Source organism: Elephas maximus, chromosome 4 (genome assembly GCF_024166365.1).
Source record: "Elephas maximus indicus isolate mEleMax1 chromosome 4, mEleMax1 primary haplotype, whole genome shotgun sequence".
NCBI lineage: Eukaryota > Metazoa > Chordata > Mammalia > Proboscidea > Elephantidae > Elephas > Elephas maximus.
In genome coordinates, this window is record NC_064822.1 from 102,065,751 (window position 1) to 102,093,638 (window position 27,888).

Here is a 27,888-nt window from a genome sequence, read left to right on the forward strand (position 1 = left end):
TCTGGAATCATCATTTTGTTTATGTGCATTGCTTTGAATTATTTAATACTTCAGGGGAAACTTGTAAAACAAAAGTTAAAAAATAAGGCTATTTGAATAACTCCTCCATAATTTACCTTTTGTTTTTATACTTTACCTGCATATCAGGTGTTTTGGTCATTTAGTTTTGCCATAACAGAAATACCACAAGTGGATGGCTTTAACAAAGAGAAATTTATTTTCTCACAGTCTAGTAGGTTAAAAGTTCAAATTCAGGGCATCAGGTCCAGGGGAAGGCTTTCTCTCTCTGTGGGCTCTGGAGGAAGGTCCTTGTTCTCAATCTTCCCCCTGGTCGAGGAGCTTCTCAGGCGCAGGGACCCCATGCCCAAAGGATATGCTCTGCTCCTGGTGCTGCTTACTTGGTGGTATGAGGTCCCCAACTCTCTGTTTGCTTCTCTTTCTTTTTATCTCTTGAGAGATAAAAGGTGGCGCAGGCCACACCCCAGAGAAACTCTCTTTACCTTGGGTCAGGGAGGTGACTTGGGTAAGGGTGGTGTTAAATCGCACCCTAATCCTCTTTAACGTAAAATTACGATCACAAGATGGAAGACAACCACAGAATACTGGGAATCATGGCCTAACCAATGTAAAACACACGTTTTGGGGGGACAAAATTCAATCCGTGACATCAGGTATTATGAACATCCACTTCATTCATAAATGTCCCCTGCAGTTCTTTCTAAAGTCTGTAGTAAGTTTTTATATTATTTTGGCTGGAGAAATGTGCCACTTTCAGAGTTTTAAAACTTGGTATTTTTCAGACTCTTAAAGTGTGCGAAACTCTTCTGTTGATATTTTATTGCAAAAGAATGAGAAATTGAAGATGGGGCTTGGTAGGGATGAAACAGATACAAACAGTATATGTCCAAATTGATGCCGGCCTCTACAAGGTGAGCTCGTGGTTACAGGGAGCCCAATTTGAAGATCACTATTCTAGTTTCAATGTTCCGTGTATGTCACATGTTGCTGAGATTTTTACATGTCGTGTATTAAGGACTAACTGAATAACCAAGTTAGAAGTATGGGCCATGCGGAGGGTCTGAGTGATATAAGCAGGGATTGGGTAGAGGAACCATGATAGTTATTGGAGGATCTGAATCTGATTTGCAGAATTGTATCCACCACAGCCCTAGCTAAGTACAGGTGCTTTCTAAATTGTCACTAAATTAATGCGCTACAGAGCTGAAGCCAATTTAAGAGGTCAGGCTACTGAAGGTGGGGGTCAGAAACAGCATTTCCAATGGCTGATATTTGAGAATTATTTTTCTATTGCATTATTTACCATAGTATATCATGCTACTTTTATATATTTTTATTCCTAAAAAAACACTTTTTTAAAATAGTAAGCTTGCATTCTTTTCCCCCACTTTCATATTGTATGGACAAGTAGATGTTAAGTGACTTGGCTCCGATCAAAAGATGAGCCTCCCAAGAATCCTCAATCTGCAAGCCATTAACTTTCCCAGAGTTTGAATTGTTTGCCTATTTCCTTTTGTTAACTTCATATGGCATGCAATTTAATTTTTGACAAGTTTAAATTCAACTTAGAAAACTAAACAAATGCCGAGACACAGGTAGGCTGTAGAGGTGAGTTCCTGAAAGATCGTTATTTTCTGATCTCTACCGTCCATTCTATTCCATGAAAATTTAACAGGATCTTAGAAAGTTCAAAATATTGGTTTGGTCACTAAAAACGTAGTTAGAAGGAAATGGACCATTTAGATTCCTAGGATAAGGTTGTATTACGATGGTTAATGATATGCAACATTAGCCTCTAAACTAGTTACATGTACCTCCTATTACTAATCCAAAAAAAAAAAAAAACCCACCATCCTAATTGTTTGTGAACCGGCCTCCATGATTTAAGATTTCTCTGCAGAGTCTCTGAAGCAACAGGCCTATTGGAGTGTCACTTTGTATATAAGGATTAATAAGGAAAGCAGCAAATCTAACCTAATTACTACAAAACATTGATTAATGAAAAATAAATGTTACATGTTTGATTTGTGATAGTTAACAATAACCCAAAACCAAACCCATTGTCGTCAAGTCGATTCTGACTCAGAGCAACCCTATGGGACAGAGGAAAACTGCCCCATGGGGTTTCTAAGGAGCAGCTGGTAGATCTGAACTGCCAACTTTTGGTTAGCTGTGAGCTCTTAACCACTGCACCACCAGGGCTCCATAAATAGCAATAGTCAATGATTTATAATTCATGGTCTATGAAGCTGAATGACTAATTTCTTGAATAATTTATAGGCATCAGCACAAAGCTGGTCCCTAAGAGGCACAGGTTAAGAATGTCCCAAATGTCCACCTTTTCCAAGCTGCTGTCCCATTCCATCATCTCTAACATCAACTACTCCCCCTCCCCTCAGCACTCTCCCTCCTGTCTTTGGGTTCCATAATTCAACGCAACATCTCACAGAACTCACGAACTATATATATCTCAAGTAAATGGCTCACACAGCTATGGAGGCTGGCAAGTCCCAAATCCGTGGGTCAGGCATCAGGCTGGAGAATTCTGCTGACTCACATGGCTGCAGGGGCTGACAAACCCAAATTGGCAGGTCAGATGGCAGGCTGCTGGCTTAAGCTTCAAGAACCAGAAGTCAGATATCACGAACCTGATGCAGGGTCCAGAGTTAGAACTTCCCCAGAGCATTCATATACATTTGATGCACACTACATCCTCAAGGAAAGTCCCCCTAGTTGAGAAGGCAGGTGGGCGACTTTAGACACACCCTCTAGTAAGGTGGAGACTCAAGATACATCCCTAATCCTGCCACATTAACACAACCACAGGCATGGAGGCTAGGATTCACAACACATCACAAAATAGAGGATAATTACATCAGATCACAAAATGGATAACACCACACAATTCTGGGAATTGTGGCCTAGCCAAGTTGACATATAACTCCAACCATCATAGGTTCCATATACCTTATTTGCATAGTCCCACTCAGTCATTGTGTGTGAGTCACAAACACTATGGCCATATTAAGTAATTCATTACCCCTAAGAAGCTATTAATTATCTCCAAACAAGGAAATATAAGCAAGATGCTTGAAAGTAATTTCTTATATCAGTCACGATTATTAATGCGTGTCTGTTTTTTTTTAGTGTCTGCATTAGCCAGCCAAAGCCCAAATTTTACTTTGAAAACAGAAAAACATGGAAGTAATCATGATTCAGAGAATCATCATGGAACTTTTTTTTTTTTTCAAATCTGGTTTTAATTTGAGGTTGGAATCACTGGTTGCAATGATCATCCATGTACCCAGCCTGACTCTTGACACAGTCTTAAGTACTTCATTTATATACGTCAATTCTAGCAGCCAGCTCCTCCATCTGCCTTCCTGTGTCTGTCCACTGACTTCCTCTCCTTCCGCAAGGAAGAGACTGTCTTTGTACCCACGCTTTGCAACTTAGCACAGTATCTGGCTCTCAATAATCCTTGTTAAAAGAAAGAATAATCAATACAACAGCTACTAAGACTAATAAGTGAGTTTAGCCAATTTGAAGCCTCAGCTAAAAGGACCACTGAACTGGCTGTTCCCAAATCCTTTTGTTTCATATAGATATGAAACCCTTCTTTGAATCAGAGAAAATTTCTCCCTCCAAATAATTCTTCACCACTCACCCCCTCTAAAAAAGTAGCTTTGGTTTTTGTTTTTGTGCTTGTTGTCTTAAATGACCCCTGCCCCCAGTGACAGCCCCGAGGGTATGTGATTTTGTTAATCCTGTTACAGTTGCTGTGTTCCTTTACCAAGAATTTCATGAATTTTCCTTTCAGTTTCAGCTCCTAACTAGAATGCGTCTTCCCAGTCATTTTGCCCTGCCTTCTCTTCTCACAGCTATATCTGCATGCTCCACTGGAGAAGAACAATAAGAAATACTGAGGCGGACATTTTAGCCTGATTTGGGGCTCTGAGCCCTTGGAGCAGCATTTGCATAGGTTAAATTCACTGACCAGCACACAAGGTGACCAGAATTCCTCAGACACTGTGATGTGAAGCTTAGGAGTCTGTAGAATTTTGTTTTGGTTATTCTAAAATCTAGGTTTTGCTAAAGATTAAAATATGGGATGAGATAAATACTCGCTCACCCCTTCATCTGACCCCCTAAATACACTCAGACCACCTTCCTGGGCAGGCAGGGTAGGTGGTTGCTGCCTGTGCATAAACGCACACCAAAAGACCCTTTTCCAAATCCCATCTCATTCAGCTCCCTGTCTCCTCCTCCCCCCACATGAGCCACATTTAGGATAAAGACTGGTCTACAGAAGGGGGTTCAGCTCTAAATGATGATACTACGTGCAGAGATGGACTTCATAGGCAAGGGGTTTAGGTCAGAGCTCCATCACATCAGTTTCCTTCCCAATAAAATTGGAATAATAAAAACCACCTCATCAATAGTGAAATGTATTAATTTTGTTTTATTCAAAATCTCATTTATATCTTCTCAAGAATCCTGGGAGGCAGGCAGCTCAAGTATTGTAATTGTCCTCTTAGAGATGATCAATCTGGTGCTACTATTCAGGCATTGTTCTAAACACTTCACATTTAATCACATCAAACCTATGAAGTGGGTACTCATATACCCGTTTTATAGATAAGGAAACTAAGGCACAGAAAGCCTACATAACTTGCCCAAGATCAAAGAAAGTACCACCAAAGAGGAGACAGCACTAGGGAACAGGGCACAAAATATGCCCAGAGTGCAAAGTCAGAGCCCTGGAAACCTGCTGGGAAAGTGTTTTCCTCCTTCACATTTTGCACTTTGGAGCCTTGGGTGTGGAGTGGCTAGGGATATTATTCACACGGAGCCCTGAACTCCCACCGCACCTGTTCTGTTTTCGTGGCACATAGCACTTTTTACTTTGTATAATTACAAAGTTATTAATGAGTGTTACTGATCTTCTGCTCCTGGAAGGCAGGGGCCATGTGTCACTCATTCTTATAACCCCTCCCAGGTGGAGCACAGAATAGCACTTAATAAGTGTGAGTTGGATGAATAAATGAATCTGAACAAATAAATGAACCTGCCTGAGTGCCAAAAGGACTTGGAATTTGCTTTAATTATGTTTATTTGTGGCCCCACAATGAGCTAAATCCTATTTTCAAAGTCTGTTTTCTGGTAGTAGCAAATTTTAATGAAGATTCTTTGGGGGAAAAATAAGTCAATCTTTTCCACTGTTCTTTTATGGCGACTCCTTGATATGCTACCCATCTTCAGGTTTTATTTTTTGTACTTGAACCCATTTAAAACCACAAATGCTATAGTTTTTTAAAAAATCAAACATAATTTATTAATAGCTATCCACCCACACCTACTAAAATGCCTAAGAGCTACAAATATCAAGTCACAATGGATTTTAATGGCTTCTGTTGCTATGCGTTAAGAATCGACTACAGGGCAGTAGGTTTGGGTTTTGCTTTTTTTTGGTGTAAGTGCATGAAATGGATGCCATGTTCTCCCCGGCTGAGAGTTGTGAGTGGTAATGATGTCTGTTTCTACCTTTTATTCATTAGTGGATTTGAGTTGTAAATGTCAGCTTGAAATAAACTTAATCTGAAGTTTTGATGAGTTTCATAGCTTTTTAAAATTTCATTCAATGGAAAGCAAAGAATATTCCAACTGAAACGTATCTGAATTATTTCCAGTCTTATCTTGACTTTCTCCAGTTCTCCTGGTAAAAAATAGCTGCTTCCTTGCTAAAGAGATCAGTTTTTATACTGTTTTCTGGCCCGGCACATGTACTCATCCTTTTTTTTTTTTTTTTTAACCTGTTGTGTTTCATTTAATTCTTTTTAAATTATAAAAAGCAATCAAGGATGATAAAAAGCATGCGTATTTTTTAAAAACAGAGGTAGAGAAGTCATCCATAAGCCTACTCTTCAATTAATAACTATCCATTTTTGCATATTTTCAATATTCTCTGCTTACCTATCTTATATAGTTTCAGTGGTATGCTGCACACAGTCTGGAATGGAACCTCTTCAGTTTAACATTAGATCACAAATATTCCCCACATTCTTGCTTACTCTCAGTCCTCCTTATCTAACAGCTGTCAAGTTGGCTTAACATTCCAAGTTTTTAGACCTCTGGGCTGCCTCCAGGCTGTCGTAGCAGCAGCAGGGGGCCATCTGGGCCTCAAACGCACTGAGGGCACATGAGGGGGCGGGGCGTGCTGGAGGCCCTCCCCTCCCCTCCCCCTCCGCCCTCCCCTCCCCCTCCGCCCTCCCCTCCCCCTCCGCCCTCCCCTCCCCCTCCGCCCTCCCCTCCCCCCTCCGCCCGTGGTGCCCTGGGCCTCCAGGAACAGCTGGGGGCGGCTGGGAGGTCAAGGCCCAGGCCTAAGCTGGCACTTTTCTCTACCAGGACTTTTGACTCCCTTCCTGCCCTCTCCTCCTACTTTGCAAAACCAGACCTGGTGGAAAGACACCCCAGGCCCTGGTCCCTTAAGTTCTCAGGCAAAGGTTCCAACCCCGCCCCGTGCTCTCCCCCGCCCGGGTGGACTCCTCCCAGCAGCGCTCTCTCTCTTTCCGTCCTAGCAATCCTCAGACCTACCGTGTTCAAAGGGAGGATCCGGGTGATCTACCCTGGGCGCCATGGTCTCCTTGGTCTCATCCGAAGTCCGGCAGCTGCTCCACAACAAGTTCGTGGTCATCCTGGGGGACTCCATCCAGAGGACTGTGTACAAGGACCTGGTGCTTCTGCTGCAGAAGGATTCCCTGCTTACCCATGACCAGCTCAAGGCCAAGGGGGAGCTGAGCTTCGAAAAAGACGAGCTGGTGAAGGGCGGCCAGAGGGGCCCTATGTGCAACGGGACCCAGTACCGTGAGGTCCGCCAGTTCTGCTCTGGCCACCACCTGGTGCGCTTCTACTTCCTCACGCGCGTGTATTCTGAGTACCTTGAGGCCATCTTGAAAGAGTTGCTGTCTGGCAAGGACGCCCCGGATGTGTTCATCATGAACTCCTGCCTCTGGGACCTCTCCAGGTACGGTCAGAACTCCTGGAGGAGCTACCGGGAGAACCTGGAGAGCCTGTTCCGGCGCCTGAACGAGGTGCTACCAGAACAATGCCTTCTGGTATGGAACACGACCATGCCCGTGGGTGAAAAGATCACTGGGGGCTTCTTCCTGCCAGAGCACCAGCCCAGCGCCGCCTCCCTGCGTGTGGACGTGGTAAAAGCCAACTTCTACAGCTCTGCTGAGGCATGTAAACACGACTTTGATGTGCTGGACTTGCATTTCCACTTTCGCCGCTCACAGCACCACCGGCAGCGAGATGGCGTGCACTGGAACGAATTTGCACACCGACACCTCTCGCAGCTGCTGTTGGCCCATGTGGCCGACGCCTGGGGTGTGGAGCTGCCCCACCGAGACCCCTCGAGCAAGTGGATCAAAAATGGTCGGGTGAGGGAGTCAGCTGGCCACCAAAGGGACAGGCAGCCCCAAGCTAGCAAGGGTGAACTGGCTTTGCTTCCGCCCTCGTCCCCACCCCCACCCATGCGTCTGCACCACTGCAGACCCCTGCCCCCGCTCCTGCGCCCAACCCCACCCCTAACACGATGGCCCATGTCATCTTCCTTCCCACAGCCGCATCCCATGCCCCTTCACCAGGAGATGCCCCAGTTCCCGCCCAATTACCAAGATTCCTATTTTTTCTCAAACCAGCCCCTCCAGTCGGATCAATTTTCCTTCGACTGTTTCCACTTGGATGTCCCCTTACCCACCCACAGAGGATTTGTCATGGAAGGAAACTTTATGTTTGGTCCCCAGCCGCCTATGCCCCTCTTCTCCCCACCCTGTTATCAGCAGCGGGCCCCAGTGGTTCATAGGAGTTTCCCACGGTATCGTTCTCGTGGTCCTTACGTTCACGGGAGACGACGACCCCGACCTTCAAAGAGACTGGCCCCTACCCATCCAGAGTCAAGGCCGTAGTAGACTGCCCTGGACCTTTCCCTCTTCATGGAGGGTCTGGACAGATGGCCTGCCTGTCCCTTTCCATTGGCATGGCTAAGCAGACTGAGCTCCTCAAGCCTTCTGTCATCCTTGGACTTTTTTTTTTTGTTCATTGCCATTGCCAGTAAAGGCAAGGAAGAGCAGTCTGATCTATTCTGGCCAGGGCCTTCTTCCTTACTCTCTGGGGGGTGACCAAGCATTATTCCTGCCTCCCTACTTCCCAGTCTCCTATTTGCCTTTTTGTAAAAATAAAATTGAAATAAAGAAGTTGTTCCACAAAAATAGTTGTAGGTTTTGTGTGTATCTATATTTAATGGATACCTCTCCCTTCCCATTTAACAATTAGCTTTGTAAGGGCAAGGATGATATCTGGTGAATGAATAGTTATGATATCTACTTGATAAACTATTCAAAACCAAATTTGTTTAAAATAATTCTTCAGTGATTTCCATAAAATGGAAAAAGCAAAAGAACTTTAAGTTTCTGTGATCATACTTCCCAGTCATTGAAGTTTAGAACTGGGAATACTAAAAAAAAAAAAAAAAAATTCTTAACTAGTTTATACTTGTTTTTCAGTTTATTCTGACTTTAAAACCACCAGACTGATTTATGTCAGGAATATCTAAACAAGAAGGCAAGTCTATCAAATAATGGTCTTTTAACTGTGACAGTCATGGCAAATAACTCCTATATAGTTTCATAAATCAGAAAATTATTGATTAGGTGTGCAATGAAGTGTATATAAGCTAGAGTAGATGACATGCTTGTGACAATGGTTTCTTGAAGAGCCTTAAATTTTGGACTTGAGAAGATTTAAATAAATGCATTCAATGGCAATGTGCATCACTGTAATAGGAAAAAATTCTTAGTTGGAAGGGACCACTCAGTGCATAAATCTCTTCAGCATCATCTCTGACTTATGGCTATGGTCATCTCCGCTGTTTTGTACGAATGTTGACATCACTGAGATGATTTAAATGCCAGGACCTTTGTCACACTTGGGTGGACTAGTGGAAAGTTAATATTTAGATAAAGTAGACTAAAATTACTGGACTTACAGGATCTTTCAATGAATTGACTCCACTGGTTTGTAAGTCCCAATGGGACCATCCCTAAACTTGACAATGAGGGTAAGGAAATGTTATCCTCCAAAAACAAGTTCATGAAATAAAAAATGGATGAGATCAGCTATCTACAGAAGAAATACACAGCTTTTAATCCGCTAAAAAAACAGAAAGTTCCTGGAGAATAAGGCCTTTATCTTGCCCATCTTCATGTCTCCATTGCTAACACAATATCTGGCACTTAGGAAGGATAAATAGGTGGTTTACAAATGCATTCCTGATGGGACTACCACCCAAGTTTCCAAGGAGATAATGTAAATTGACATTTAATCATCATAGCACATCTGACGGAATATTGCCGAAACAGCATGATGATAACCTTTGAGAACCTGAAAGGTGGTCCCAGGAAGTCAGAATTTGTAAGTATGTCCCAGCACAGCCATAGATGAGGGACCTGCCTGGTTGATGTAAATGTTTAATCCAATTAAGAAGATTAGTATACCAGGCTGTGAGATTTTGATAACATTAGCCATCAAGATGAGCCAGTTGCCTTCATTCTGGCTTTGTGTTTCCCTGGCAACACCATGCAGCATTCACTTACTGATGTGACTAAGCCAGTGCACTCATATTGGTATTCTGATTTCTGTTTCTCTTGTTGAGCTAGGTTAGTATGTGTTAGTCCTCCTCAATCTGATCACACCTGGTGAACCCAGGAGAATGTTTTTAAATTTACAATGCTGAGGACCAGCCACTGAATGATGAATCTACTGTATTTTGGACAGAATTGTACCTTTGCAAGAGCACCAATCTTAACTGTCCCATTTCTCATATGGATAGGGGTGCAGGTAGACTTAGATGAGGACAACCCTTTTCTTCCCATGTGCATTAGTTTCTGATGGCTGCAGTAATGAATTACCATAAACTTGGTGGCTTAAAACACATTTATTTTGCAGTTCTGGAGGTCAGAAGTCTGAAATCCGCTTCACTGAGCCTCCAGAGGCTGTGGGGGAGAATCTGTTTCCTTACCTTTTCAGCTACTAGAGCTGCGTTCATTCCTTGTGCTCCGGTTACTGACCCCTTCCTCCATCTCCAACACCCGCAGTGCAGCATCTTGCTTCAGTGGTCATATCGCCTTCTTCTCTGCAGTCAATCTCTCCTGGCCTCCCCTTCACAAAGACACTTGTAATTGCGTTTAAGGTCCTCCTAGATAATTCAGGAGCCCTGGTGGTACAGTTGTTAATAGCTTAGCTACTAGCCAAAAGATTGGCAGTTTGAATCCACCAGGTGCTCCTTGGAAACCCTATGGGGCAGTTCTAGTCTGTCATTGTGGGTGGCTATGAGTTGGAATTGACCCAAAGGCAACAGGTTTGGGTTTTTTGTTTTTTTTAAGATAATACAGGATCTTAAAATGACATCTTAATCACATCTGCAAGGTCTCTTTTTCCATATAAGGTAACATGCACAGGTTCTGGGATTAGGGTTTGGATATTTCAGGGGCCACTACTCAGCCTGCCACACTGGGCAACCAGTCATCCGATAAAATCTGTAGTGTAGAGAAAAAATCCAGTAGTCCTTTATACCTTCTCTCCACTCCTCCCTCTCTTTTTTCCTCTCAGTTTCCTGTCACTCTGGTTTCTTGCTACTGCTCACCCTCCTTCATCTTTCCTCTTTCTACTCCTGATTCTAACCGTTCCCCAATCACAGAACTCACCCATTTTTGTGTTGTGATTAGCATTCCCTACTCCTACCTCCTTTGGGTTCTCATTCTCTTCTTCTACTCACTGCTAGCTTTTCGTATTGGCTGTCTCTACATATTATCAGGAAACCCTGGTGGAGTAGTGGTTTACAGCTATGGCTGCTAACCAAAAGGTCAGCAGTTTGAATCCACCAGGCGTTCCTTGGATACTCTGTGGGGCAGTTCTACCCTGTCCTGTAGGGTCACTATGAGTCAGAATCGACTCGATGGCAGTGGTATGTATTATCAAACGGTGCTCTATATTTTTTCTCTTGAAAACTCAATATATTGCGAAGGACAATGGCATCACAAATTTAGGATGTCCCAAACCAAAAACAGTTAATTTTTCCCCAGAATTTCTTTTGCCTTCTCCCACTTTTCCTTCAAGCCAGAACCTTAATTTTCCCTTCACACTCTCTCCTCCCAAATCTAATCCATCAATAAGAAGTCAGTTCTACTTCCAAAATAAATGTCAAATTTATCCATTTCTCACCATTTTTATTGTCAATCTTCTGGCCCAAACCACTGTTTCCTCTGTTTAGATTGCTGCCGTGGACTCTGAAATGGGCTCTTTGATTCCGCTCTTACTCCTTTTCAATTCATTTTTTTTTCAAAACCAGCCAGAGTAATCTTAGAGTCAGAGCATGTTACTCCCTTGCTTAAAAGCCTTCATCGATTTACCGTTACCCTGGAATAAACTTACTGTGTTTTACACTGTCCCACATCATCAGGCATCTGTCTGCCCCTGCAATGTTATCTTCCAGAACTCTCTTCTTTCCTCTTATGCTTTCAACCACACAGGACTTCTTTCTACTCCTACAGCAACATGTCCAGCTCTTTTATAACTCGGGTCTTTGCACTTGCTGTTTCCCTTCCTGGAACGTTCTATGCTCCTACCCCTAGTTCTGTGGATATCTAACATTTCATCCTCCCATCCTCACCTTCCAGGTCACCTTCTGAAAGACCCTCCATGACCATTCGCTCTAAAATTACTGTTACTATGTATCAAAGTGCTGTTTATTTCCATTGTCTTACTTAAATCACTCAGCAATGATTTCAGTAGTTGCTAGCCTCCTCGACTAGGATGTGAGCGCCATGTGTCTTGCTCACTGTTGAATTCCCAGTGCCTACCACTTTACCACAATGCCTGGCAAATAAGGAGGTCAAATAAGTTAAATGTTCAAGAACATAATGAACTCACATTGTATTCTCAACAAAAAAATTCAATTTGTATTTAAAATTGGACAATGTTTGAATTACTTTTCTTCAGAAAATATCTATAGAACTTTATCATAACTTTACCTAAGTCAACTTGGGTGGCTAACCTACCCCCTCTCCACTACTACCACCCAGCCAGGGACATAGTCATCACTGGGCTAAAACCCTGGTAGCATATTTAGCAGGTGCTTGCATTTGATTTTATAATATCCTGGCCTTTATCTTCTAATCTGGGGCTTTCTTCTGTGCCCATTTCTGCTACTGTCACTTTGCTCCTTAAATCAAGAAACCTAGTAATGCAATCAAGCTATTGTCTGATAAAAAGAGCCAATATTATTAGCTTTTATGAGTGAAATCATGGCTCTATTGTTAAGACTTAGAATACAGGGTTCATTTGGCCTATTCTCCAGTCTTAAGATATGATAGCCATCAAAACTTTTTATGCTTGACTCTTGTGTCAAGTTTTCTGGAAAAAATTAAAAAGTAAAATTTATGATTAAATTGATATTATCTAAGAATTGTATGTTTCTCACAAGACCCTATAATAAAGTATAATATGTTATACCAAAAGGCCGAAATTTTAAAGCCGTAGCTACATTTCTTTTTTTCTAAGTACAAGCAAAGCAAGCTCCAGCATTTGAACACAAATGGATTCTTGTATCCTCCCATACCATTAGCTGCAGTCTTCTCCACAAGTCAGCAACAGAGCTCTTGTTTCTTTGTAGGGACCCCACATTGCATGACTTCAGGAGGCAACATTCATGTTGAACTCTGGAATTGTACTAAGTAGCAGCTCTGTGTCTTTGACAGCTTTGTATTCATGAATTCTGCAATGGTAAGTTGATTTGAAAACACAGATCATTAAGAGAAAGATTGATTTCCAGTGTTGCAAACTATTGTATGTTTGTTTCTATAAACTCTAGAAACAATATTCTCATTCTCACTTCTTTTTTTCTATTTTTAATCATGTTCTTCTTCTGCATACTTAATTTATTGAAAGAGTTTTTTTTTTTTTTAAACAAGATTCTGTCCATTAAGCCTTAAAGGAACATGTCCTAAAACCTGTTCCTTTGAACCATAATCACTACTCCACCTGCATTCTATGGGGAAGGAAGTTTGCAAAAAGATTCATCCTTACTGCCTTGGTGGAAATTCACAATAGCCTTTAATGCCTTAGAGGCTCTGAGAAGTTCTGTGTAAAATAAACATGCCTAAATACTGGAAACTCAGCATTTTGCAGATTTATTTAACTGCAGAACTATTTTTGTATGTAGCCTCTTTTAAAAATATATTTGGGAAATACTGTTCTAGAGAATGCCAGAGAAAAAAGCTGGGTTAAATGAAGAGAAAAAAAAAAAAAGGTTTGTAAGTGAAACTTTATATATGAAGTCCTTTTCTTGATGTAGCATTTTAATAATCTGTGCACAAATATGAGTTAATGTCTGTTAGGTGAGCCTGGAACAAACTTGGGAATGGCTACTTAACTGAAGTGAGATGAAACAGGCTAGGAGAAGCTGAGATCTACAATGATTGCCTTCTTCCTATAAGATAGAGTAAGCAAGCCTGCCTTGATGATAAGTTCTGGAGAGTTTCCAGTCTAGCCTGCAGAGTATGTTGTGCAGTAGGGGTGCTCCAGCCCAGGTATGCCAGAAGCCTGGCACAGAATACCCTAAAATGCATCCCAGTGGAGCATGGTAATTGAGAAGTAGAGACAGCAATGTCTGTCAACACTTAATGACTTTGTTTGGGAGCAGGACTCCAATCCTGCTAAGAAAAGAGCCTATGTTAAAAGAACAAGAACAGCAGCAAAGCCAGACACCGCTGATGAAGAACAGATACAACCAGACCATGCAGTCTCACAATGTCTAGTCTGGGTTCTAGGCAGGCACTCTCCATTAAATCATGATACCTCCCTGACATGACTGGTACCTGGCTTCTTGAAATTGTCTTCTTATCTTCACTTCTCACTCCCGTGTCTGCATATACCAAACCAAGAACCAAACCCATTGCCGTCGAGTCAATTCTGACTCGGGAGCCTATAGCACAGAGTAGAACTGCCCCATAGGGTTTCAAAGGCTGTAATCTTTATGGAAGCAAACTGCCACATCTTTCTCCCCAGAGCAGCTGGTGGGTTCAAACCACTGAACTTTTGGTTAGCAGCAGAGTGCTTAGCCACTGTGCCACCAGGGCTCCTCATGTCTACACATTTTTTTTTTTTTTTTTTTTTTCTACACATAGCATGAGCTAATTTTGGGCAAGCAGTCATTGATTTGGTAGTTCATCTCTGTAATTATGTTAGAGAAGCCCTGGTGGTGCAGTGGTTAACGGTTTGGTTGCTAACTGAAAGGTCAGCAGTTCAAACCCACCAGCGGCTCCGCAGGAGAAAGATGTGGCAGTCTCCTTCCATAAAGATTTACAGCCTTGGAAACCCTATGGGGCAGTTCTGCTCTGTCCTACAGAGTCACTTTGAGTCGGAATCTACAGCAGTGGGTTTAATTATGTCAGACTGACAGATGGATCCTTTTTGTACTGTCCACTCTTTGCTAACTGCACATTATGGATTGAATGTATCCTCCAAAAAGATATGTTCAAGCTCTAACCCCTGGTACCAGTGAATATGACTTTGTTTGGAAATAGAGCCTTTGAAGGTATTATCAGTTAACATGAGGGCATACTGGAGTAGGGTGGATCCTATTCCAGCAGGAGTAGTGTTCTTACAAATAAGAGACACATGACAGATCAGCCCACGAAATAAATATTATCACCTGAGAGTACTGCGCTCTTCTAAATAATTGTCTGGATGAAACCAAATGGTAAACATTTTCCCTAGACCAACCATGGAAAGGTAAGGGGGACAGGGAAACTAGATTAAAGGAAACAAAGCAGCCAGAATGGAAATAATGAGAATGCTGATATAGGGTGATAAATGTAACCAATGCCACTGAACAATATGTATAGACATTGTTAAATGAGAACCTAACTTGCTGTTTAAACTTTCACCAAAAACACAATAAAATGTTTAAAAGAGAGAGAGACAGACAGACAGACACAAAGGGAAGATGACCATGTGAAAATAGAGGCAGAGACTGGAGTAATGCGCCCACAAGTCAAGGAATGCCTGGGTCTACCAGAAACTGGATGAGAAAGAAAGGATGTTTCCTAGAGCCTTCCAAGAGAGCATGCAACAGCTCTGAGGAAACCCTGAATTCTTAGCCTCCAGAATTGTAACACCAGACATTTCAGTTGTTTCAAGCCGCCCAGCTTTGGTACTTTGTTACAACAGCACTGAGAAGTTACTACACTGCACCATGTCCTAAGGCAGTGGTTCTGAAACTTTATTTAGCCTCGTTGAGAATCTCCTTGGTGAGCTAGTTAAAACATCATTGCTGCTCCCTTTCTTTTCCCAGTTTCTGATTCAGTAGGTGTAGGGTGGGGCCAAGAAGCCCTGGCGGTACAATGGTTAAGCACTTGGCTGCTAACTGAAAGGTTGACAGTTCGAACCCACCCAGCTCCTCTGCCGGAGAAAGACCTGGTCATTCACTTCTCTAAAGATGACAGCCTAGAAAACCAAATGGGGCAGTTTGGTTTTGGTTTTGTGTCACATGGGGTCGCCATGAGTCTAAATCCACTGGGACTGCACCTAACAACAGCAACAGGGTGGGGCCCTACAATTTGCATTTCTAACAAGTCCTCAGATGATGGGAACCGCACTTTAAAAACCACTATTCTAAATTATTTTATTCCCAAAGAAACAAAAAGGTAAAGAGAGTCGTGTAATTTACTCGTAATTTACCATAACCTACATTTCATTTAACCCTTGTTAACATATTGCCACATTTTTTTAAAATATTTTTTCTGAAGTATTTTAAAGTAAATTACTTCATAATATTTTACCGCTAAGTTTTTCACATGTAGAAAACCAGGACATTTTCCTAGGTAACCACAAAGTTATTATCACGTCTGATAGACTATTAGCACATCTAATAAAACTGACAGTAACTTGCTAATATCATCTCTTACCCAGTCCCAAAAATGTTTCCTACAATTGTTTGTTCCAACTAAAATTCACTAAAGGATCACACACTGCACTGGTTATTACGTCTCTCGAATCTGCTTTAATCTAGAACCAGAGTCCCCACCCCACATGCATACACACACCCTTCTTTTTTTCATAATGTTGACATGTTGGAAAGACTTGTCCTACAGCATATCCCACTTTCTGAATTTGATGATTTGTTCATGATGTCATTTAATGTTTACTGTCTGTATTGCCTATAAGTTTAATATTAGATCCAAAGGATTGATTAGATTCAAGTTAGGCATTTTGGGCGGAATACCTCATAGGGGATGTGGTGTCCTTCACATTGTATCACAACAGGAGGACCTAAGTCAGCTTTCTCAGCATTAAATGCTAAAATTGATCATCAAGCAAAAAGGGTGACAGCAGAAACCTCCATTTTAAAGTTCTCTTTTCCACTTATCACCAGCAAGCGTCCTGTGCGGTGCTGCACTGGTACCACGCAAATATTCTAGTTCCTCATCAGTCTTTATCTTACAGTTTTAGCATCATCGATGAGTCTTGCCTGAAATAATTAATTCAGTAGAGGCACAAAATGGTGATTTTCTGGTTCTACCATTTCCTTCTAGCACGCTTCGGTGGTGCCAACAGTTAAGCAATTGGCTGCTAAGGTTGGTGGTTTGAGTCCACCTAGAGGTGCCTCAGAAGAAAGGCCTAGAAATTTACTTCTGAAAAATCAGCCACTGGTGTCCATCTAAGATGCATCCATTGGTCCCAACCCACCTGGAGCAAAGGAGAATGAAGAATACAAAAGACACAAGGAAAATATTTGCCCAAGAGACAAAAGGGCCACCAAAACCAGAGACTTCATTAGCCTGAGACCAGAAGAACTAAATGGTGCCTGGCTACCACCAATGACTGCCCTGACAGGGAACACAGCAGAGAGTCCCTGATGGAGCAGGAGAAAAGTGGGGTGCAGAACTCAAGTTCACGTAAAAAGACCAGACTTAACGGTCTGACTGAGACTAGAGGAACCGCAGAAGACATGGCCCTTGAACTCTCTGTTAAGCCAGAACTAAAACCATTCCCAAAGCCCACTCTTCAGACAAAGATTACATTGGACTATAAAACATACAATAATTTTCTTGAAGAGTGTGCTTCTTAGTTCAAGCAGATACACGAGACTAAATGGGCAGCTCCTGTCCAGAGGCGGGATGAGAAAGCAGAAAGGGATAGGAGCTGATCGAAGGGACATGAGAAGCTGGGGTGGAATTAACCTAAGAATGCTTTACTAAATATTTCCTAGGTATTTCCTTAATACCAGGTTCTCAGACCTTTCTACTGATGGACTATATCTACAGGTCTGAACCTGTATCTGCAGGAGGTCTACCTGAAGCAGCCCACCCCAAAGATAAAATTTATTTCGAGCCTCATATTAAAACATTAGCTGAAATTCTGTGTTTGCCTCCATACAGTATCATTTGTTTTATATATTTAAAATAATGCCCTTCAAAACATTGTATAAAATCAGCACTACAAAAATACAGTGCAATTCAGGGTTTTCATGTGTAAATAAGGATGATAGCACTTACGTCATAGGATTACTAAGGACATCAACCAAGTTAATGTTTATAAAGCCCTTACAACAGTGGTTGGCACACAGTTAGCACTATATAAATATTTGTTAAATAAAATGTAAGGTATAATCCGAGCTCGTCCTATTGTTTAGCTACCACCAGGCAATCCCCTCTCAGAATCTTAGTAGCCTGGTTTGAGTATGATTTTAATATTTAAGCAAATTACCATGGGTGGAATAGGAGAATGTGATTGTTAATTTGGGAAAAATTAGAAAAGGGATTAAGAATGCAGAGAAATGGACATAAAGCCCATAGAGCTGGCAGGGGCCAGCAGAGTGGCCAGGCAGGTTGGGGAAGCCACTTAACAACCATTTTAGAGCACCTGCCACAGGCACAATGCCAGGCGCTAAGGACTGTGGAAACGGTGACAGTTGTTGAGTGCTGCAGCACAGTGCATCTTAGATCGCTCCCATCACAATCACCTGCTTCAGGCGTTAAAAATGCAGAGCATGTGGCCCCATCCTAGATCCGCACAATCAGAATTACTGGTGGTGGGTCCTGGAATCAGGATTTCAAACTAATTCCAATTCCCTATGTAACTAGAATGGGAAAGTCACTGTTGTAAGAGATATTGGGCAGTGGCAATGCTCTTTCTCCTTATGAAAATAATTTTTTTTAATTATATTTTAAAAATATATCCCATTCACCGTGTCGGAATAGCCTAGAATTTTAGGCTGCAAGAAAACTTGATAATCATTTAGTCCAGTGATTCCTAACCCTGGTGGAACATTACAGCACTCTGCAGAGCTTTACAAAAAATACTAGTACGCAGACCCTACCGGAAAACAATTAATCAGAAAGTCTATGGCAAAAACCTGGGCATAAGTATATTTAAAAGCTTTCCAAATTTTTCTAATGGTAGCTAGAATCAACAGTCACTAAGATTTTTTTTTAATCTAGTCCAGGAGCTCTGGTGGCATATTGGTTAAGAGCTCGGCTGCTAACCAAAAGGTCAGCAGTTCAAATCCACTTATAGCTCCTTGGAAACCCTGTGGGGCAGTTCTACCCTGTCCTATAGGGTCATTTATGAGTCAAAATCAACTCAGTGGCAGCGGGTTTGGGTTTTTTTTTGTTGTTGTTGTTTATAATCTAGTCCAACCCTCTCATTTTGCACATGAAGAAACTGAGGACTCAAATATCTTGCCTAAGGTGTATATAAAAAAAAAAAAAGGTGTATAGCTGTCATCAAAAAGGTAATGTTGTAAGATAGACTAGCTGTGTGTTTCTGCAGTGTTCTTCAAAGCAAACATTTTTCAAAGTGATTTTTTTTTTTTCCAATTCCCATTAGCAAACTGAAAATAATTTAGTGCATCATGTCCAGGACTTATTAAAAAATGAAATAGAACAACAACAACAACAAAAGCAGAGTACATATCAAGTGGTGATGATATTTGTTTCAGGAAATGTGTATGTGCGTGTATGTGCGTATTTCCTGAGACTAAAGATAAATTGTAATTCTTATTATGGGTTGTTGCCAAAAAAGTTGGAAAGTCCCTGCTGTGGAGTTTCCTTAGGATTCCATTCTCTAAGGTTAGAAGCTGACATGTGCACAGCAATGATACAGCTGGCTCCTCTGTCTAGTAAGTGACGCTCAGAGAAGGCATGAATGGCATGGAGATTAAGAACACAGGTTTGGTGGTACACACACCTGGGAGTAAATTTAGTCCATGCTCCTTATTGGTGATGGAAGTTGGATCAAGAATCTTAAACTCTTTATGTTTAAGTTTCCTAAATTTAAAATAAAAATAGTGATATCTACCTCACGAGATTGTTAGTTTTAAATGGTATAGTATCGGTAAAGCACTTAGCGTAATGTCTGGTGTATGTTAGCCAATAAATACAAACAAAAGCACTTCTGTGATCTGTATCAATTTCTTGACTCCGAGAGGAAAAGAACTAAAAAATGCACCAGTTAGGATTAGATTAGTCTTTGGAGGAGTATTCTTGGGTCTAATTTTTATTTTAGGACAAAAGCTAAAAAATACTTAAAATAACTGCTTTACTAGCCACATAGTTACAAGAACTGGAAATGATGGTCCTGCAAAAATACCTGCTTATCTTGGAGACAAAGCATTTTAATTTTTTTTTTTTTTTACAGAATGACTTTGTATTGCAGATATATTAAGCCAAGTGTATAATCAGCCATTTGGATGTTGTGGTTTGTTAAGTTTCATTCTAAAAAAAGAAAAGAAGAGAGAGAGAAGGTACCAGCTTAATGAATACTGGATGTCTTTTTATTCAAGTAATCGCATATAGATTTACCCCAGTCTGACTGACTTAATGTATAGAAGAAATACATGGCTTCCTATGACTTATGATTTGGGGGTACTCCCAAAATCCTACTATCCAAAAAGACCTCACTCTGGCCTGCCAAGATTCCTGCAGTCCCCATCATTAGCTTCATCTTTTAATTAGCTTTCTTTGTAAAAAGACTTCATTTTATCTGGATTAGAGCACGTTGTCATCTAAGAGCTAATAGCATGATTTTTAAAAAATCTGATTAAAATCCTTTATCATCATCTCTTGGCTGATTTGGGGTCTCTAAGAGAATGAGATATAGAACTACATTCTTTGTATTGTGTTGTATTTTGCCTTTTTCTAATTACTAGTGAGGCAGGACTTTTTTTTTTAATTGAAATATTACATACAGAAGTACACAAATCACAAATGTACAACTCTGTGAATATTCACAAATTGAACATACCCGTATAACCAGAACCCAGAACATCACTGGTACCACAGAAGCCCTGCTCATACCCCCTTTTTAAGGACTGATCTTCTTTGATGGCAGTGGTGCTAGAAAAAAATTTGGAATGAGGACAATGACTGGACATGTAGGGCACTGGGACAGAGTTAGCTGGGGAGAAAACGAGGGCACTGAAACAGCAGAAAGAGGGGGTGGAAAGAGTGAGAGAGTACCTAAAGAACAGAGGAGACCTGGAGCACAATTGAACCTGCTTCTATTTCTCGTAGGGACACCCCAGTCATAGCCAAACACACCTGTGTTTTATATTGAGAATCAATCACTGTCCTCAAGCACAGTCCACAGCCTCAGAGAAGAGCTTGGCCAAGTAAATCCCAGCAATGGGAAGCTACATCCTTCCTCTTTACTCGCTCTCGGTTCACAGGGCTTAAAAACCAAAAACCAAACCCACTGCCATCAAGTCAATTCTGACTCATAGCAACCCTATAGGACAGAATAGAACTGCCCTATAGGGTTTCCAAGGAGCAGATGATGGATTTGAACTGCTGACCTTTTGGTTAACAACCAAGCTCTTAACCACTGGGCAACCAGGGCTCCATCGCAGGGCTTACTTGGCCATATAATTATGAAGCCAGAGGCATAATATCCTGCCATTTTAAGATAATACTATGGGATTCTTCTTATCCCCCTGAAAAATAAGCACAGTCCCATGTCCTACAACTTGAACCCCTAATGGGGTCTCACTGGATTCCAAGATAGGCCAATCTCTAGAGTGAACTCTTATACTGACTAGAATCATAAAAGGTTTTTTGTTTGAACTAGGAACTGTCTTTGTGTCAAGGTGACGTGTCCCTGACAAAGTTCAGTTATTAGGTTGACTTCCAGGCCTTGTGTGCTCCCCTGCACTCTCAGACTTTTGATAGTTTTTGAGCCTCAGCTCCAGAAACTCCCCAGTCTGATCTCATACTTGCTGCCTACCATTTGTACCTACCTTGACTTTGTGGCCCATGCCAGTCCCAGCTTCACATTCTCACATTTCCCAACCTAACGCCTAAGCGCACCGAAGAAAACCAGAGCTTACTGATCGGCTTATGGGTGAAGCAAACTGCTAGATGCTTTTACATGCATTATTATAGTTGTTCTTCATGACATTCCATCATGAAAGATATGATTGACCTCATTTTTACAGATGAAGAAACCGAGGCTCAGAACCATGAAGTTGTCTTGCTCAACCAAAATTCGAACCAGGTCTGACCACTACCGTAATCTCTCTCAGGCTGTTTCCTCCCACAAGAAAAAAAAAAAGGGATGGGGAGAGACGAGGCAGTATGCCAGAATGCACTTTGTATGAGGGAAAGCACATTCAAAGCAGATATTATCACACATTCATTCAATAAGTAAGTGGTGAGCTCCAACTGTACTAAGTACTGTACTAGACACTGGACATCCTGAGAAGACTAAGATATGAACACAAATTCAAAGAGCCCAATACAATGTAACATAGGGAGGAGGGATTGAGGAGAGATGCAAGGATTGTTGATTATTCATGATAAGCTTTCCTGTACTCTTTAGTACTTTAAGCATGTGCATTTATAAAATTTTAATGAAATGTGAATTTGATGTTCTCTGTCCCCTGTAGTTCTACTCCTTTTATTATAATTTATTAAAAAAAATATATATTGGGCACAAACTATTTACCGGCCACTGTAATTAATCATAAATTATGCCATTTATTAGACTTATTCTAAACAACATTCTTTGGCTTGGGGAGTAAAACCAAATTGTACTTCACTCTGAGTCCATTTCCTTAATTCCGTAATGAGCAAACCACCAGGAGTCAGATTTGCAATAAATTCTCCTCCTGGTTCAGCATCTACACGGAAAAAACAAAACAGACAAAAAAAAAACAAACGTTTTGCATCACTCTCTGATGGCTGGGTCCCAGATAGAATAAAAAGTAAAGCTGTTGGCCCAAGAACTACTTCCTATTCATGTGCCTCATGATTTTTCTTCTTTGCTCAGATCCTGTGCATATTCCACATAAAAACCTCCTTACTTTTTATGTGAATCTCTTCATTCAAAAAATAAATTCTCCCATACTCATCCATTGTTCCAACTCAGTTCCATGAAGAAACAGGTGCTCAAGCTGTACATATACCTAAAAAAAAAAGATGTGCTTGAGACACTTAACATTTATGTGAGAGTTGGTAAAAAACAAAACAAAACAAACCTTGATTTGGTTTTTTTCCTGTAACTTTGAAGGCATGTAGTTGTTCTATAATGTCATTTGCATATATGCATACAGACACATATATACATATGCACATGCACATACACATACACATAATATACACATACATATACATATACATGCACACAGCTGTAAAGGACTATGGCTGTATGTTAAGATCATAGGACATAAATGTATTGGGTTAGGTACTGTCGCAGATTTAGGCATGAATCAAGCACTAGCCTTGTCATCAAGGAGCTTGAAATCTAGTAGAGAAGATATGACATAACACAAATAACTTTAGTCCAGGAGAAAACTCGGTTCAGTGCCAGGCGAGAGACAGCTACAGCACCATAGGAGCTCAAAGGAGGGAAAAACTGCACCTGATAGATGCAGGCACAAAGGTGCCCCTGTGGCAGAGCAGGCATCTGAGCTCATCCTGAAAGACGGGCAGGATTCACCTCTGCTGAGTTGAGGGACGTGACATCCCCCATGAGGGAGAGCATAGACAAGGATGCAGAAACAGAAAAGCATGCCTGGGACCGTTGATGGAGTCACTGGGTGTGAAAACGGTTAACACACTTGGCTGCTAACCAAAAGGCTGGAGGTTTGAGCCCACCCAGATGTACCTTGGAAGAAAGGCCGGGCAATCTACTTCCAAAAAATCAGCCCACCTGAAAACCCTTTGGGGCATGGTTCTACTCTGACACATCTGAAGTCACCGTAAGTCAGAATCAACACAATGGCAACTGTTTTTTCGTGGGGGTCTGTTGAAGAGGTCACTTTGGCCAGAGCACAGGACCCATGAAGGGGAGTGGTGGTCAATAACTTTGTGGAAAGAGGTTATGTATTAGTTTTCTCTGGGGTCTGTAACAAATTACCACAAAGTAGATGGTTTAAGACAACGCGAATTTATGATGGTACAGGTCTGGAGGCCAGAAGTCCAACATGGGTCTCACTGGGCTAAAAGCAAAGTGTTGGAAGGGTGCAGTCCTTTCTGGAGGCCCAAGATGCTTTCTTACCTTTTCCCACTAGAAGCTGCTCACATTCCTTGGCTCCTAGCCGCCTCCCATCTGCAAAGCCAGCAATGGCCTGTGGAGTCTTTCTCACATCACTCCCACACTGACCCTACAGCCTCCGTCTTCCACCCAGTGTGGTTACATTGGGCTCACCCAGTTAGTCCAAGATAGTCTCCCCATCTCAGGATTAGCTGATAAGCAACTTTATTCCATTTGCAGCCTTAAATCCCCTTTGCCATGTAACCTGACACAATCACAGGTGCCAGGGATTAGGATGTGGCCATCTTTGGAGGGCTCTTATTCTGCCTACTGAAGGTCAAAACCAAAGTTGAAGGGGCCCTGAAGGCCAGAATCAGCATCCCCATGGAGAAAATGCAGCACCTTGCTCTCAATTTAAAGATGTTTTCAGTTCAAAGATTTTCCTTCTGTTAGCTGGAATTACAGCAATTCGGTATAGTAACCCAGGTTGTCTCATACTGATCAGATATTCTCGTTGGCAGTTAGATGACTTTGATTAATAAAAAATGGGGAAATGAATTAAATATTGATAAATGCAGTTTGGTGTCTTCAGTTTTTCAAAACACAGGGCCCATGAGGTTGGCGTGGAGGAGGGGGAATCATAACAGGGGTGTCAGTATTGGAAAGACTGGGAACTGCTGCCTTAAAAAATGATCTCTGATCATTCCAGCTGCTCCTACATGTATATCTGACATTTTTCTCTATTCTTCAAAGATCTCTAGGGTTGAAGGATGAAAAGTTTGAAAAAGATTAAAAAAAAAGAAAAACTGACTTGTCAAATACATTTCATCTTCCAAATTGTTTACGGTTTGATCAATAATTCATCCCTCAGCATCTGTCTCTTAGAAACCATCTTGACTGTTGTCTACACAGATGACAAATTAGGATATTGAGAAAACAAAACACCTTCTTTTTAAAGCACACAGCATCTGAAACAAAATGCCCAAAATATACGGTGGGTAGATAGCAAAAACAAATGACTTACAGCTGTGAAACAGGAAGAGGAAAGAGACATCTGATAAGTCAGGAACTACAAATAAGGTAACAAGACATCCACCTGGACTCTGGCACTCAGCTGTTCAGATGGTCTTTCCTTGCTTGCTTAGTCAGTTTGAAGGTTTTCCCTTTTAAAACACCATTTAAATTATGAACTATGAACTGCTGAAGTGTACGTTTACGCAGCTGTCTATTACCGAGAGCTTCCATTACAGATGTTTATGAAGAATATACTTTTCTCAAATTCTTAGTGCTGACCTTTATAGTCCCTGAGCAGTGCAAACAGTTACAGAGTCTGCTGCTAACCAAAAGGTTGGAGGTTCAAGTCCACCCAGAGGTGCCTCGGCAAGAAAGTCCTGACCTATTTCCAAAAAATCAGCCATTGAAAGCCCTGTGGAGCCCAGTTCCACTCTGACACACATGGGGTTGCTATGCGTTGGAGTCAATTCAACGGCAACTGATATTGGTACTGGTGCCTTTTTGGTGTGAATAAAGAAATGGTGAAAAGGCAGAAAAAACTAGTAATATGGACAGAAAAGTCTAGGCCAAAAGAGGAGTGTCAGCTGGATGCATGGGTCAAGGCCTGTGGTGAAGTTCTCAGCACATCACAGCTAACACTTGCTGGGCACTTACTGTGCACCTGGCAGGGTACAGAAAGAATTCTCACAGGCTCTCAAGGAACTCTGTACTATTGTTTATCTTATTTAAGATGAAGAAAATGAGGCTTAGAGAGGATAAAACTCGCACTATTAGTGAGTGAAAGAGCAGGGATTCAGTCCCTGAGCTGGCTTTTAAAAACACGAAATACAGCCATTTCACGCTCTTGCTTTGGAAATATTATCTCTTTAAACCTCACAATTTTATGGTTCTTTACCCTGGCTTTTAAAAAATACCATAGCCTAGGATTCACTCAAGGAGCCCTGGTGGCATAACCAGTTAAGGGCTCAACTGGTAACTGAAAGGTTGGCAGTTCAAACCCACCCAGTGGCCCTGTGGGAGACAGACCTGGCAATCCACTTCCATAAAGATTACAGTCAAGAAAACCCTATGGAGCAGTTCTACTCTGTCACATGGGGTCACTGGTAGTCAAAATTGATCAGATGGCACCAAAAAACAACAGGGTCCACTCAAGACCACTTAAAAGCAACAACAGTAAGAACAACACTTAAAGGTAGCAAGCGCTTACATTGGGCTTATTACATGCCGAACATCCTTCCGAGTGCTTTATATATATCAATTCATTTAATCCTTAAAATAGCTCTGTGATGAAGATATCATTAAAAACAAAAAAACCAGATCCATTGCCATCAAGTCGATTCTGACCCATAACAGCCCTTATAGAACAGAATAGAGCTGCCGCATAGAGTTTCCAACACTATAAATCTTTACGGAAGTAGACTGCCACATCTTTCTCCTGTTGGAGTAGCTGGAGGGTTGGACTGCCAACCTTTCAGTTAGCCATCGAGCTCTTTAACTCCTGCATCACCAGGGCTCCATTAAGTACCCCTAATTTCGAATGAAGGAGGGGAGGCTAAGAAAGGTTAAATGGCTAACTCAAAGTCACATGACTCTAGAATTGGGATGCTGATCCCAGGCACTCTAACCTTAGAGTCTATACTCAGAAAACACAAATCAAATGCACAAACAGATAAAAACAACCACAACAACAGAGGTTACCTTACTGGTAACGTCAGGAAGATGCTAGGGAACCAACCCACTTTTTAAAAAAATGGTAAATAAAGAGGAAGAATCAAGCATTTATCCTACCTTAACTTGTGAACCGTACTTCAGGGTAACTAATAGATGAGAAGACTTGTCTCTTTTTAGAAGAATTTCAGCTAATAAACAAAGGAGTGATGAAAGATCACCATTTTACAATGCTCAATTAAATAATGAATCTGGGCCATGATCATCAACAGATGCAGACTTCTTAAAATGAGGTGTCCAGACTTTATATCCCTCCTGAAAGATGTACACATTCCCTCTTATGAAGTGTTCTTTCCAGAGAGATGGAATCTCTTCAAGTTTCTAGAATCAAATATCAGTCTCAGATAAAACAGAAAACCAGAGGAACGTGTTGTTATAAAACACATTGCGGATGCGATCAGAAAAATCTAGACATTTGAGAACTCAATAGACAAAAGGCTTTATTTCCTTCACAAATAAGTTGAGAGAGAGCAAGAGAGTTGAGAAGAACCATATAGATTTAAAAAATTCATGCAAACTGATTGTAATGAATGTACGGATAATATCTGGATCCTGATTTGGTCAAACAGCTTAAAAATTTTCAGTGAAATTTTAATATTGACTAGATATTTGGTGTCATTAAAAGAATTATTAATTGCTTTTTGGTGTGATTATTGTGTTTTGTTATATTTTTCAAAAGAGTCCATACCATTTATAGATACATACTGAAATATTTGTGGGTGACATGGAAAATATATATACTATTAAACAGATACTTGAAGATGCATGTTTAAAACAAGTCTGACTAGATTCCTGGCTCTACCCAGCAGTATTTATTAGTTTCTTCAACCCCTTCATGGAAATCATAATCCTCAACATCATAATTTTGTAAAATACCATGCATATGGTATGTTTTTAATTAGTAGTTTTTTAAATCAGTAAAAATAATAACAAATTATGTGGGCTTAAAAAACATCCCAAAAGGATTTTCTATAGTCCCCTGATGAAGAAACTGCTGCTCGGAAATAACTGAGAATTTCATACAAACTTCTGGAGGGTTGTCATAGCTGCTCAACCATTCTTGCCTTTGTGTTTTGTTAAATTCTCTATCACATCCCCCAAGTGGCTGTTCTGAATCTTATCAACTTTTTTGCAAACCCTCACATCTGTTCTCAAGACGTGGAATAGACGGGGCAAAGCCAATCCAAGGTTCTTCATTTTCTCTTCTCTACCCTTCAAAAAGTCTCTGTGACATTTTATTTGTTTGTTCATTCATTCATTCAACAAATATTTATTCACCATTGGCTCCACGCCAGGACTGGACAAGACACTGAGGGTGCAGTAGTCAAAAGACAGACACAGCTCCTTCTCTCAGGATGCTTAGAGACCATTTGAACATTTCTCAGGGTCCTCACCATCCTCTCATTTTTCCTTTTCTCTCAAAGAAGATAGTATCTCTTCCATTCAAAGACCAATGACCCCATATCTTCCAGAAACTTAGAAAAATCAGCAAAGATTAAAAAAAAAAAAAATACAGGCTTATAATTAAAGTAA

The 27,888-nt window shown here is 41.1% G+C and overlaps 1 protein-coding gene across 4 annotated transcripts in view; it reads left to right on the forward strand.

Moving 5' to 3' along the window:
- Positions 1 to 27,026, forward strand: part of PCED1B (PC-esterase domain containing 1B) — a 34,587-nt gene extending 7,561 nt beyond the window's left edge. For 2 of the 4 annotated variants that reach the window (XM_049882918.1, XM_049882919.1), the window contains exon 2: positions 6,597 to 8,320. In XM_049882918.1, coding sequence (XP_049738875.1) covers positions 6,654 to 7,988 — 1,335 coding nt within the window. In that variant the 5' untranslated portion in view covers positions 6,597 to 6,653 and the 3' untranslated portion in view covers positions 7,989 to 8,320. Of the gene's footprint in view, positions 1 to 6,596; positions 8,321 to 12,751; positions 12,862 to 16,673 lie in introns of those variants that run through there. The other 2 variants (XR_007517188.1, XM_049882916.1) reach the window with 2 other exon arrangements.
- Positions 27,027 to 27,888: the final 862 nt, after the last annotated feature.